At 42.8% G+C, this 14,891-nt stretch overlaps 1 protein-coding gene across 1 annotated transcript in view; it reads left to right on the forward strand.

The window, feature by feature from the left end:
- Positions 1 to 14,891, forward strand: part of LOC106580398 (serine incorporator 5) — a 43,057-nt gene that overhangs the window by 19,418 nt on the left and 8,748 nt on the right. Inside the window, exons 3-5 of the mRNA XM_014161409.2 lie at positions 4,647 to 4,825; positions 5,465 to 5,547; positions 11,517 to 11,610. Coding sequence (XP_014016884.1) covers positions 4,647 to 4,825; positions 5,465 to 5,547; positions 11,517 to 11,610 — 356 coding nt within the window. The remainder of the gene's footprint in view (positions 1 to 4,646; positions 4,826 to 5,464; positions 5,548 to 11,516; positions 11,611 to 14,891) is intronic.

Genomic DNA, 14,891 nt, shown 5'->3' on the forward strand with positions numbered 1-14,891 from the left:
GCTGGAGAGCCCATGGCATACAGAGTACTGGGTAGCTGCAGGAACAGGGCTGGAGAGCCCATGGCATACAGAGTACTGGGTAGCTGCAGGAACAGGGCTGGAGAGCCCATGGCATACAGAGTACTGGGTAGCTGCAGGAACAGGGCTGGAGAGCCCATGGCATACAGAGTACTGGGTAGCTGCAGGAACAGGGCTGGAGAGCCCATGGCATACAGAGTACTGGGTAGCTGCAGGAACAGGGCTGGAGAGCCTACCCAACATCAGTGAAACGAACCGGCAGGAAAGTGGCCTCCATTCGCAGTTCCAGTGCATATGGATAACATGTATTTATCCTCCTACCCCTGTTCCTGCCCGTTTGATAATGGGCCATTCTAAATTGAAAGTAATTTGACATATTAGTAAAGACAAAATTAAATTGAGAATAGTTTGATGGGTGAAAATATGATCAGTTGATAAGAAAACAGCATGTGCAGCCTGAGGCAGGGAACAGAGCGGAAGCTTTTATTGTGACATCCTCAAGTCATCAACAGCCTATAGTCGCATCATGCCGCCCATATATCTTTATATTTCTAAGGCATTCTATCATTTGGATCATTGACATCTAAAGTTTCCAAATAACTCTAAATCTAGCATATACCCCCAAAGACATGCTAACCTCTCACCATTACAATAACAGGGGAGGTTAGCATATTTGTGGGGTATGATATTTGTGCGTCTGTAACTTTCTCACTCATCATTATTCACTATTAATTCAGGATTATCTGTAGTCATGGTAGCATCCACATTAATGTAGAAGTGTTTATACATATATTATATTCTTATTTACAATAAAGGGTGACTCCAAAATGGCACAATCCACAATTACCATTTATTTCTATTGGACACAAAATAATGTGAAACACAACCAAAACAAACAGAACATGCATCCAACAACTTTGTAGAGTCACAAGCTTGATGTAATCATTGCGTTCTAGGAATATGGGACCAAATACTAAAGTTTTGACTACTTTGATACACATATGTGAATTTGTCCCAATACTTTTGGTACCCTGAAATGAAGGGACTATGTACAAAAGTGCTGTAATTTCTAAACGGTTCACCCGATGTGGATGAAAATACCCTCTAATGAAAGATGACAGTCTGCACTTTGACCTCATAATCATTGTGTCATTTTAAATCCAAAGTGTTGGAGCACAGAGAGCCAAAACAACAAAACATTTGTCACTGTATTTATCAGACTGTTACTGTCCTACTGGGCACACACTGGTTGAATCAATGAAATGATTTTGAACCAACGCGGAAATAGACATTGCACTGACGTCTGTGCCCAGTGGGATGGCACTGACTGTGACTACTCTACCACTGAAAGAGCTGTCAAAGACTCTCCCTCTCTCTTTGTATAGGGCAGACTTCCTGCTGTTTAGCTCCATATGAAACAGACATTCTGTAAAAGGAACAGCCAGGCACAAAATGGCTACCATGGCTAAATGGCTATCTGTCTGTTAGACACACATGATGAACACTTTACACCAGCACAGTGGGGACACACACACACACACAGCGCAGTGGGCAGTCTAAAAGATGAGAGCGCGGTCATTGTGTATGTGTGTGAGAGAGCGTTGGTCTTTTGTCAGTAGATTTACAGCAGTGAGAGTCAGCGCTGTCCTTCTAATCAAACCTCTATCGACATGCTAATAAGCTCCTTCACACCACACAAAGACTACAGAAACAGCCTGTTATATTACTGCCAACTGATCTGTATCCTACTACACCGTGTCTATAGTGGCTGTGGTACTGAACTATGACAGCTCTATCCAGTGACTGGCCGACAATACTACAGCCATGTTAGGGGTGTCCGACTCAACCAATAATCTAGAAAGTGGAACAGTCAGGTGACGTAGACCAAAGGACATTTGAGGTTTTTGTTAGTTAGTTTGGATAGAGCAGAACTTATGTACCAGGAAGCTACTACAAGTGAAAGCTCATGCAAGGCTCCAGGGCAGCTTTATAAAGGACATTCCAACACACAGTCAGTCTCTCACTGGTTTAAAACACTTTTATATAGAGACTCCCTCCGCCCAGCGTTGGAGCAGCTGTCTTTATTTCCTATAGAAATGACTCAAGTGACTCTTGCTCGGTCTTTCCACTTTCTATAGGCATTCTCACTCCCTCCCTCTCTGTCCCTTTATGTAGGCCTACATCTCTTCCCTCCTTTTCTCTCCTCTCCTCTCTCTCTCTCTCTCTCTCTCTCTCTCTCTCTCTCTCTCTCTCTCTCTCTCTCTCTCTCTCTCTCTTTCTATACATCCCCCTCGCTCTCTCACTCACTCTCTCTCTCTCTTTCTTTCTGTCATTTGTTCTCTCTGCTGAAAGCAGGCTGGTAATTTATTCATCCCTGTCTTTGTTTGATGTGGCTGACAGCCTCAGTAACATGCCAGAGAGAAAGAGAAAGACGGTTTGATGGAGAGAAAGAAATAGGGCTTGGTGGAGAGAAAGAGGGTTTGGTGTCGCTGCCTGTTCCTTTTGCAGCTTGTTTAGAAGCGTGACGCTCAGCATGGACCCTATTAACTCTACTCTGACTGAAGACTGTCCTCTGGGGAACACACACACACACACACACACACGTGCTGTGATTTGTATGATCATTCCTTTTTTAATTAGAATAATATTTGTTTCTCAATTTTTTTTCAAAAGGTTTCTCCCCACTCCAGATACAAATGTATACATACGAACAACAACTTACAGACACACATAAATAGAGGTCGACCGATTATGATTTTTCAACGCCGATACCGATTATTGGAGGCCCCCCCCCCCCCCCCAAAAAAACGCTACCGATTAATCGGCCGATTTTATTTATTTATTTGTAATAATGACAATTACACTTTAGTCTTGCCAGTGTAACAGTATAGCTTCCGCCCCTCTCCTCGCTCCTACCTGGGCTTGAACCAGGAACACATCGACAACAGCCACCCTCGAAGCAGCGTTACCCACGTAGAGGAAGGGAAACAACTACTCCAAGTCTCAGAGCGATTGACGTTTGAAACGCTATTAGCGCGCACCCGGCTAACTAGCTAGCCATTTCACATGGGTTACACCAGCCTAATCTCAGGAGTAGATAGGCTTGAAGTCATAAACAGCGCAGTGCTTGAAGCATTGCGAAGAGCTGCTGGCAAAACGCACGAAAGTGCTATTTTGAATTGATGCTTACAAGCCTGCTGCTGCCTACCATCGCTCAGTCAGACTGCTCTATCAAATCATAGACTTAATTATAACATAATAACACACAGAAATACGAGCCGTAGGTCATTAATATGGTCGAATCCGGAAACTATCATCTCGAAAACAAAACGTTATTCCTGTTACATTGCACAATCTTCAATGTTATGTCATAATTACGTAAAATTCTGGCAAATTAGTTCGCAATGAGCCAGGCGACCCAAACTGTTGCATATACCCTGACTCTGCGTGCAATGAACGCAAAATGACACAATTTCACCTGGTTAATATTGACTGCTAACCTGGATTTCTTTTAACTAAATATGCAGGTTTAAAAATATATACTTGTGTATTGATTTTTAGAAAGGCATTGATGTTTATGGTTGGAGCAACGTGTACCTAAGCGATTATATGCAACGCAGGACAGGCTAGATAAACTAGTAATATCATCAACCATGTGTAGTTAACTAGTGATTATGATTGATTGATTGTTTTTTATAAGATAAGTTTAATGCTAGCTAACAACTTACCTTAGCTTCTTACTGCATTCGCGTAACCTCGTGGAGTGCAATGTAAAGCAGGTGGTTAGAGCGTTGGACTAGTTAACCGTCAGGTTGCAAGATTGAATCCCTGAGCTGACAAGGTAAAAATCTGTCGTTCTGCCCCTGAACAAGGCAGTTAACCCACCGTTCCTAGGCCGTCATTGAAAATAAGAATGTGTTCTTAACTGACTTGCCTAGTTAAATAAAGGTCTAAAAATAAATAAATAAAAAATCGGCCAAATCGCCATCCAAAAATACCGATTTCCGATTGTTATGAAAACTTGAAATCGGCCCTAATTAATCGGCCATTCCGATTAATCGGTCGACCTCTACACATAAACAATGTCTACATCTCATCTGCCCAGACCTCCCTCCCTAGTGCCTGCATTATTGTTTGCCACTTGTACCAATTTTTTTTTCATTACAGATCCATTCTGCCATAATTGTGATATTACCATACCTATAGTGTTAACATGGCTCCTTGTCTCTCTCCGTCTCTCTGTCTCTCTGTCTGTCTCCGTCTCTTTGTCTGTCTGTCTGTCTGTCTGTCTGTCTGTCTGTCTGTCTGTCTGTCTGTCTGTCTGTCTGTCTGTCTGTCTGTCTGTCTGTCTGTCTGTCTGTCTGTGTCTCTCTGTCTGTCTGTCTCTCTCTCTGTGTCTCTCTCTCTGTGTCTCTCTGTCTGTCTCTCTCTCTCTCTCTCTCGCTCTGTCTGTCTCTCGCTCTGTCTGTCTGTCTGTCTGTCTGTCTGTCTGTCTGTCTGTCTGTCTGTCTGTCTGTCTGTCTGTCTGTCTGTCTGTCTGTCTGTCTGTCTGTCTGTCTGTCTCGCTTTCTCTGTCTGTCTCTGTCTCTGTCTGTCTCTGTCTCTCATTCTGTCTCTCTGCGTTTTAGATCCCGTTATACAGGGACCTGTGTGAGAAGCTGAATGCTGGTGAGAACTGCTCTACCTTGGTGGGTTACTCTGCTGTGTACAAAGTCTGCTTCGGCATGGCCTGCTTCTTCTTCTTCTTCTGTATCTTCACCCTACGAGTTAACTCTGCCACTGGCTGCCGCGCCGCCATACACAACGGGTATGTGCACTGTCTACAGTATCAGTGTATGTGTGTGTGTGTGAATTTGTTTATTAATCTGTGTGTGTGTGAATCTGTTTAGTAATCTGTGTGTGTGTGTGAATCTGTTTAGTAATCTGTGTGTGTGTGTGAATCTGTTTAGTAATCTGTGTGTGTGTGTGTGAATCTGTTTAGTAATCTGTGTGTTTGTGTGAATCTGTTTAGTAATCTGTGTGTGTGTGAATCTGTTTAGTAATCTGTGTGTGTGTGTGAACCTGTTTAGTAATCTGTGTGTGTGTGCGAATCTGTTTTAGTAATCTGTGTGTGTGTGTGCGAATCTGTTTTAGTAATCTGTGTGTGTGTGTGTGAATCTGTTTAGTAATCTGTGTGTGTGTGAATCTGTTTAGTAATCTGTGTGTGTGTGAATCTGTTTAGTAATCTGTGTGTGTGTGTGTGTGTGTGTGTGTGTGAACCTGTTTAGTAATCTGTGTGTGTGTGTGATTCTGTTTAGTAATCTGTGTGTGTGTGTGAATCTGTTTAGTAATCTGTGTGTGTGTGAATCTGTTTATTAATCTGTATGTGTGTGTGTGTGTGTGTGTGTGTGTGTGTGAATCTGTATTAACCTGTGTGTGTGTAGTGATATTTGTCTCTCTCTGACAGGTTTTGGTTCCTGAAGTTCATAGCCTTGTTGGCCTGCTGTGTTGGAGGATTCTTCCTGCCAGAGCAGGACATCTTTCTGGAAGGTATGGACCCTTATGTCCCTTTACTGTCCCTAGTCTTTATTCTCTCCATACAGTCCCTCCCTTCGCCTCCTCCCTGAGAGGAGAGACACTGCTCTGTCACACTGTGGTGTCTCAACTATACTCACCTGGAGAGGTCAGCTTGACTGTCTTTTTAAAGCCTTTCCTAAATCAGCTTTTTTTAAATGTTATTGTTTTTATTGAAGGAACACAAAGAAAGTACAAATAAAGTAAAAAAGAACAATAATAAAGATCTGGCAGTTATAGTGTGTCATACCTTCATCATATTAGTTACATTGACATCTTTGAATTAGACCTTTTCCAAGTACGAACCCCATTTTCCCAGGATTCCTGACCTCTCTCCTCTTGAGCTCTTAAAGCAAAGGTCATACGCTCCATGTGGTGTATTTCTTTTACAATGTCTATCCATTGTGTCACTGTAGGAGGGTCTTTTTGTAGCCATTTCCTAGTGACAGCCTTTTTACTGGCTGCCAGTAGGACCTTCAAGAGGTACTTTTCTCTGTTGTGTAAGTTATCAGGTATTTCACCCAAGAACAAAGAAATGAATGTTTGTTTATGTCAAATCCCATTATTTTTCCAATGTTAGATCTTATTTCTCCCCAGTAGGTTTCGATTGCGGGGCAAGTCCAAAAGATATGAGAGTGATCCACCCTCGATAGGCCGCATTCTCTCCAACAAGGATGTAGGGAGCCAGTCTGTTTTGATTTCAGTTTAGGTGTTATGAAGAAACGTACAACATTCTTCCAACAGAATTCTCTCCATGACCTTGAGTTGGTGGCGCTTTGTTGAGTCTCTAATATGTTCAACCATGTTTCATCAGTTCTTTCCATGTTAAGTTCCTCCTCCCATTTCTTTTTAATATAGTTTGTAGAATGTTTCTTTGAGGAGTGAATACCCAAGTAGAGATTTGAGATAGTTTTTTTGTTACTCCCCAAGTTGTATGCGTTAGTTAATACTTGAATTAATTTGGGAGGTGCTCGAGGGTCAGTCAATTTTATCTCCCTTAAGAAATAGTGTTGAACTTGTAGGTATCTGTAAAAATCTTGTTTATCCAAGCCATGTTTTTACTTAGGTCCTGGAAGTTATCTAGGTCCCCATTCCTTATAATTGTACTGAATGATGTGATGCCTTTCTGCGTCCATTGTTTAAATCTGCTGTCCAGAGTTGCAGGGATGAAGCTGGAGTCGTATGCGGGCCAACTCAGCAGTTTGATCTCTCTGTCTAAATTATGTTGCTGAACTAGTCTAAACCATGTCTTCAGAGAGAAATGAATCCACTGATTTTGTCTACTGTATATTTCTATTACCATGTCCTTATTTCCCAAAACTGACTGTATGGGTATCTCTGTCAAAGTAGTCTCAATGTCTTTCCATTTGGATTCGTATTCTGAATTGCACCAACACACCAGAGGTCTCAATTGGGCTGACACATAATAATCTTTTAGGTTTGGTAAGGCCATACCCCCACAGTTGTTTGGTAATTGTAATGTTGTATATCTAATTCTTGGTCTCTTACTGTTCCAGATAAACCTTGATATCCGTTTATCCCATTCTCTAAACTGTTTAGGTGGGATTTCTATGGGCAGTGATTGGAACAAATACAGTAACCTCGGCAGGATGTTCATTTTGATTGTTTCAATTCTACTACTAAGATCTAAGGGAAGTGAATTCCACCTGTCTAGGTCATCATTTATTTTCTTGTTGATGTGATCGTAATTCATGCTATAAAGTTTGGGTGTATGTTTTGGTAGATATACTCCAAGATATTTAATGGATGAAGAAGTCCAGTGGAAGTTATACCTACTCTTCAGCTCTTCCTGTGGGGTATAATTATATACTAGGGCTTGGGTCTTGTGTACGTTAAGCACATACCCTGAATATGTTCCAAATGTTTGTAAAACATCCATCAATCTAGGTACACTTGAGCCTGGGTCTTTAATGAATAACAGAACGTCATCAGCATACATGCATATCTTATGTTCACTGCCTCTTATTGTTATTCCCTCTAAGGTTGGGTCCTGTCTTATTGTTATTCCCTCTAAGGTTGGGTCTTGTCTTATTGTTATTCCCTCTAAGGTTGGGTCTTGTCTTATTGTTATTCCCTCTAAGGTTGGGTCTTGTCTTATTGTTATTCCCTCTAAGGTTGGGTCCTGTCTTATTGTTATTCCCTCTAAGGTTGGGTCTTGTCTTATTGTTATTCCCTCTAAGGTTGGGTCTTGTCTTATTGTTATTCCCTCTAAGGTTGGGTCTTGTCTTATTGTTATTCCCTCTAAGGTTGGGTCCTGTCTTATTGTTATTCCCTCTAAGGTTGGGTCTTGTCTTATTGTTATTCCCTCTAAGGTTGGGTCTTGTCTTATTGTTATTCCCTCTAAGGTTGGGTCCTGTCTTATTGTTATTCCCTCTAAGGTTGGGTCCTGTCTTATTGTTATTCCCTCTAAGGTTGGGTCTTGTCTTATTGTTATTCCCTCTAAGGTTGGGTCTTGTCTTATTGTTATTCCCTCTAAGGTTGGGTCTTGTCTTATTGTTATTCCCTCTAAGGTTGGGTCCTGTCTTATTGTTATTCCCTCTAAGGTTGGGTCCTGTCTTATTGTTATTCCCTCTAAGGTTGGGTCCTGTCTTATTGCCTGTGCTAATGGTTCGAGGTACAAGGAGAAGAGCGTGGGTGAAAGATTACAGCCTTGTCTTGCCCCTCGCTCTAATTTTATCGTTCGTGACAAATGTCCATTTATCTTTATTCTAGCGGTCGGACACAAATAGTGTTTTGATGCACTGTATCACTTCTTTGTTGAAACCAAATCTTTCCATAACTTGGAATAGGTAATCCCATCCCACTGAATCAAATGCTTTTTCTGCATCTAGACTGATTAATATTGCACTTGTCTTATTCTGAGTAATGTGGTCCATGACATGTAGTGTTCTCCTTATATTGTCCTGTGTCTGCCTATTTTGTATGAAACCAGTTTGATCTCTGTCAATCTATTCTGGGATTATGTTCTCCATTCTTTTGGCTATTATTGATGCATATAGTTTATAATCCGTGTTAAGAATTGCGATAGGTCTATATGAACTGCATTCCTTATCTTTACCCTCTTTTGGGATTACAGATATGATGGCCTGTCTCCATGACGGTGGGAGACCCCCCCTCCCGCAGAGTCCAGTTAATATGATTCAAATGCATTCTGTATTTCATCTCATTTGCATGTGATCTTCTTTGTTTTGGGGTCTTTTATTTTGAAAATGGTATTCTGTGCTTGTTGTTTCCTGAGTCTCCATGCTAGTATTTTGGTTGCCTTTGAGCCTGCTTCATAATATCGTTGTTTCAGGAACCTGAGCGTTTTCTCTACTTCTTCTCTATAAAGCTGGTCAATTTCCTGTTTTACCTTTTGAATCTCTCGTAATATAAGAGGATCTTTGTATTGACTATGACATCGTTCTAAGTTTCTTGGTGTTTCCTGTATTTTCAGTAGTTTCTGTGCTTTAATCTTCTTCTTGAGAGATGATGTGGCTATGATCTTTCCTCTAATAACCGCCTTAGCTGCATCCCACAATGTAGCAGGAGATACTTCCCCCTTATCGTTATTCTCCAGATAGATGTTCAATTGTGTCTTTATTGATTCCTTGAATGCTAGATCATTCAGCATGCTTGTATTAAGTCTCCATAGAGTATTTATTGGTTTGCTATCAAGGTGTAGAGTAAGGTAAACTCCATTATGATCTGATAAGTCGCTCTGCCTGATCCTACAATCCTTAAGCCTGTGTCTATCTGCACTGTACATGAAAAAAATGGTCTAACCTGGAGTATTCAGTGTGGCGGGCTGAGTAAAAAGTATATTCCTTATCGGTCTTGTGGGTGTCACGCCATACATCGAGCAGTCCTAGATCCTGCAATATCCTATTGATCTTTTTAGCAACTAGACTAATTTTCCTATTTTGATTTGTGCTGTCCAATTTTGAGTTTAAAATCGTGTTAAAATCCCCTCCACAGATAAGAGTGCCAGAGGTTTCTGTGGCAATTAAATCAATCACCATCCCGTAGAAGACCATGTCCCTCCCTGGGGGTGCGTATACATTAAATAATATAACTTCCTTATACACATCGGTTAATTACAAGTGAAAACTACATCGGTCATGCGTACATATGATGAATCCTCCCCTTGATATGTCCTTCTGTCACCCCGTTGTCAATGTGTCATTAATACTTAGTTAATATACATGTTATTATCGTGACGCTACTTAGTGTGTTTATAAAGAACATTTACTTTTGGCTATTCACCCTTGTTCAGCATTGGGGGAAAATAGGGGAGATATTGTACCTATTGCAATGTCAACCATAACAACCCAACGTCTTAACAGCTCGCTGTAACTATTCATTCTGTTAAATCCGATTCAGTGTCTTCCATCTTCCCGTTGGAAATGCCTGAGTCTCTCTCGGATGTGAACGTCCTCTCGCCGAGGTGGTTTCCCTCTTTCTCCATGGCTCTGCTTGTCGATAACGATCCATGGGAGAGCCTGCTCGAGTCGCCTTTCTCCTGGCGGTATACTCCACTGGGATGCCTCTCGACTTCAGATCCTCAGCCGCCGCGTCTGCATGCTCGTATGTAACCGGGCCATTTTCCAGAAATACCCGCATTTTTGCCAGGAATGGTGTTTGGAAGCGTATACCCTTCTCTTTAAGTGCTTTCTTAATGGGGGTGTATTCTTTCCTTCTTTTCAGTATCTCTCCCGCGTAGTCATGATCAAAGAACACTCGTTGGCATTGGAAGCTAACAGGCTTTTTCCAGGTTGCATGTAAGACTCTCTTTGACTGAGAATTTTAGGAACCGTACTACTATTGATCTTGGTGGGGTGCCGCTGGGGGGTTTTGGGGCCAGAGCTCGGTGTGCTCTCTCAATTCCCAGGTCAGTGTCGTCTTTGAATAGACCCTCCACGAATTTGGGCATAGAGTCTTTTTCTGCGCCCTCTACTACGTTATACAGTCTAATGTTGTTTCGACGTGAGAAACCTTCAAGTTCTGTCACTTTTGCCTGTAGTGCGTGTTGGTTTTTTAGTGACTGTTCAAGTATTTCCTTGACTGTGGAGTTCCATGTGTCCGTTTCCCCAATGCGCTGTTCTGCGTCCTCCATTCTTGTAGATAAGCTGTGAAGTTGTAATTTGTTTTCTTCAAGTTTCTGGTTAATGTCTTTCTTGAACTCATTTAGTTCCTTTCTTACATCTTCTCGAAGTTCCTCTCGTAAGCCTGTGAGCGCCTCGCACAATTCCTGCTTGATCACCTCACGAAATGAGGGTTATTTTGCTGCTGCTATCTTATTTGCGCTAGCATTAGCCATCTCGGGTTCATCGACGATTATATCTTCTGCTGTCTTGTTACGGGCTGTTGTTGTAGCTCTGCGACCTTTTCCTATTTTCCCCTTTTCCATTTTGCTTAAGTTATTACAATGCTCTGAGTAAATACTTGAATCTAGAGGGGGAAATACCCAACCGATGTGCAGTACGAAAAACTAGGCAGCCATTTCTTAAGTTGCGTCACCGGAAGACCCTAAATCAGCTTTGAGAGAACAGAGGGGGAATAAAGAGAGAGAAAGAGAGGGGAAGGAGTCTGTTATCTGCTCCCTTCAGAGGAGAAGACTGGTGCAGCTGCAGGCTTTAGTTATCATGTGTGTGTACAGTGATAATCTAGTCCCTGTGGTTGTCTATGGGATGACGACAAACACGGGGTTATGCAGAATTCAAGTGTACACACCCGGCAGAAGATATGGAACAAGAGCTTTGCAGTATTTCAAATGTATGATCTCTGCCTTTCTTCCTCCCTCCCTCTCTCTCTCCAATCTCTTCCCTTCTCTCTGTCTCTCTCTCTTGTCTTTTCCTCTCTTCTCCACCCCCCCTCTCCCTCTCTCTGTCTCTCTCTTGTCTTTTCCTCTCTCCTCCTCTCTCTGTCTCTCTGTCTCTCCTCAGTGTGGAGGTATGTTGGAGCCGGAGGAGGGTTCATCTTCCTGCTGATCCAGCTCATGCTGCTGGTGGAATTTGCTCACAGATGGAACACTAACTGGTGAGAACAACAACAACACCAATACTTCTAATAAAGCTTTCTTTGTCCTGCTGCTTTTCTTTATGTCTTCAGCCAAAACAGTCACACATAAATACAGAATTACATCATTACATAGGAAAGACCCACATCCTCCAAGCCTAAAGTACTTCAGTATTTCTGTTATATGGAAGGGAATAATGTGTAGGGTTGTTGAGAAGGGAGAGAGGAAAGTGGAACCTAAGGAGGGAGAAATGGAGGACAGCGGGAGGAAAAGAGGATGGATCCCTGTGCCGTGTTGAAGGAAGGAGGACTAGAAAGAGGGAGGAATGAACCTTATGTAGGATTGCTTATTTTGGAGTAGGGAGAGAGGAAGAGTATGAAGGAGGGAGAGAGAGAGAGGAGGGGAGGATGCCAGGATGGACTCCTGTGTAATGTTATTTATACAGGCGAGAGACAGAGAGAGCGAGAAACACAGGGAGAGAGAGAGAAACAGGGGGGAGAGAGGAACAGGGAGAGAGAGAGAGACAGAGAGAGCGAGAAACACAGGGAGAGAGAGAGAAACAGGGGGGAGAGAGGAACAGGGAGAGAGAGAGAGACAGAGGGAGAGAGAGACAGAGGGAGAGAGAGAGACAGAGGGAGATAGAGAAACAGAGGGAGATAGGGAGAGCGAGAAACACAGGGAGAGAGAGAAACGGGGGAGAGAGGAACAGGGAGAGAGAGACAAACAGAGGGTGAGAGAGAGAAACAGGGAGAGAGAGAAACAGGGAGAGAGAAAAACCCAGGAAAGAGAGAGAAACAAAGGGAGAGAGAGAGAAACAGAGGGAGAGAGGGAGAGAAACAGAGGGAGGGAGGGAGAGAGAGACAGAGGGAGAGAGAGAGACAGAGGGAGAGAGAGAGAAACAGAGGGAGAGACAGAGAAACAGAGGGAGAGAGCTATTGTGTCTTGTTGTATACAGTACAAAGGAGGGTTTGGTCAGTGTCTTAAGTTGCAGACAGGATGCACATGACAACGGAGTGTATACCCACAGTTTCCTCTCCCCCTCTGAGACACACACACACTCACAATAGAAATGAGGGTGGCAGGGGACCATTTTAGAGTCTGTTTGTCCATTTTCACTGACTGGGAATATAAGGCAAGAGGTCACTGCAATTACCCTGCAACTGTGTGTCTGGGTATGTGTGTGTGTTTGTATCTTTGTGTTTGTGTATCTTAGTGCTGAGCGATTAGTTCTTTTTGAGGGCGGTTCGGTTTTGGTAATTATATTTTTTTTAAATAGTCACGGTTTTCGATTTCAGTTTCGATTCTTTTGGTTGAATGCTGAACAACACAGCATAAAACTATGAATAAAAGTCCCATGATGGTCGTGACCGCTCATTACTGCTGATCACTAATTAACCATCAGTTATTCACTTTACATATTACATTAGTTTTATTTGATGACTTTATTATTTCATTCCAAGTCATATGCTGCATATGCTGCCTGACAAAATCACTATTTATAGATCTTCAAAGTAAATAAGGCAGTCCTTTATGACTGCTGAATACCAACTGTCAATCACTTAGATCATGTCTTTTCAAGTAGAGATACACTACATGACCAAAAGTATGTGGACACCTGCTCGTTCGTCGAACATCTCATTCCAAAATTATGGGCATTAATATGGAGTTGGTCCCCCCTTTGCTGCTATAACAGCCTCCACTCTTCTGGGAAGGCTTTCCACTAGATGTTTGAACATTGCTGCGGGGACTTGCTTCCATTCAGGCACAAGAGCATTAGTGAGGTCAGGCACTAATGTTGGGCGATTAGGCCTGGCTCACAGTCGGTGTTCCAATTCATCCCAAAGGTGTTCGATGGGGTTGAGGTCAGGGCTCTGTGCAGGCCAGTCAAGTTCTTCCACACCGATCTCGACAAACCATTTCTGTATGGACCTCGCTTTGTGCACGGGGTTTTAAGGGCCTTCCCCAAACCTTTGCCACAAAGTTGGAAGCACAGAATCGTCTAGAATATCATTGTATGCTGTAGCGTTAGATTTCCCTTCACTAGAACTAAGGGGCCTAGCCTGAACCATGAAAAACAGCCCAGACCATTATTCCTCCTCCACCAAACTTTACAGTTGGCACTATGCATTGGGGCAGGTAGCGTTCTCCTGGCGTCCGCCAAACCCAGATTTGTCAGTCGGACTGCCTGATGGTGAAGCGTGATTCATCACTCCAGACTCCAATGGCGGCGAGCTTTACACCGCTCCAGCCGACGCTTGGTATTGCGTATGGTGATCTTAGGCTTGTGCGCGGCTGCATGGCCATGGAAACCGATTTCATGAAGCTCCCAAAGAACAGTTATTGTGCTGACGTTGCTTCCAGATGCAGTTTGGAACTCGGTAGTGGGTGTTGCATCCAAGGACAGACAATTTTTACATGCTTCAGCACTTGGCGGTCCCGTTCTGTGAGCTTGTGTGGCCTACCACTTTGCGGCTGAGCCGTTGTTGTTCCTAGACATTTCCAATTCACAATAACAGCACTTAAAGCTGACCGGGGCAGCTCTAGCAGGGTAGACATTTGATGAACTGACTTGTTGGAAAGGTGGCATCCTATGAAGGTGCCACATTGAAAGTCACCGAGCTCTTCAGTAAGGCCATTCTACTGCCAATGTTTGTCTAGGAAGATTGCACGGCTGTGTGCTCGATTTTATACACCTGTCAGTAACAGATGTGGCTGAAATAGCCGAATCCAGTAAATTTGAAGGGGTGTCCACATACTTTTGTATATATAGTGTACCTCGCGAAGCAACAGCTGCTCTCTGTATCCCCTCACGATTGCGTATTCTTCTGCCTCTTCTGTAGCAGGCATAAAAGACACACAGACCGGAAAAGTACATGTGCAATGGATTATGGTCATTGTAGTTAATTGCCACGTAAACTATGTTGAATATTGGCCTGTTGAAAACTACAACTCTACATCGCAGTTCAGGCTGGATCTGATTTAATTCTAGAGAATGTGCACATTGAGCTCAGAGAAAAAAACTGAAGGAAATGGAATTCAAGTAATTGAACCGACGGCGGTCAATTAGTTGTTTTAAAAAAATAAAAAATAACGGGAAATGTCGGTTAATCTCTCGGTACTAGTGTGTCTGTGTGTTTGTGTCTGTGTGGAAGATTTGCCAAGATTTGTCTCCTTGTAGCCTCAGGAATAAAATATAACCATATCCCCCTCTCTCTTCCTCCCATTCTTCCCTCCATCTCTCTCTTCCTCCCATTCTTCCCTCCATCTCTCTCTTCCTCCCATTCTTCCCTCCATCTCTCTC

This window comes from Salmo salar, chromosome ssa20, assembly GCF_905237065.1.
Source record: "Salmo salar chromosome ssa20, Ssal_v3.1, whole genome shotgun sequence".
In the NCBI taxonomy this organism is placed as follows: Eukaryota; Metazoa; Chordata; class Actinopteri; order Salmoniformes; family Salmonidae; genus Salmo; species Salmo salar.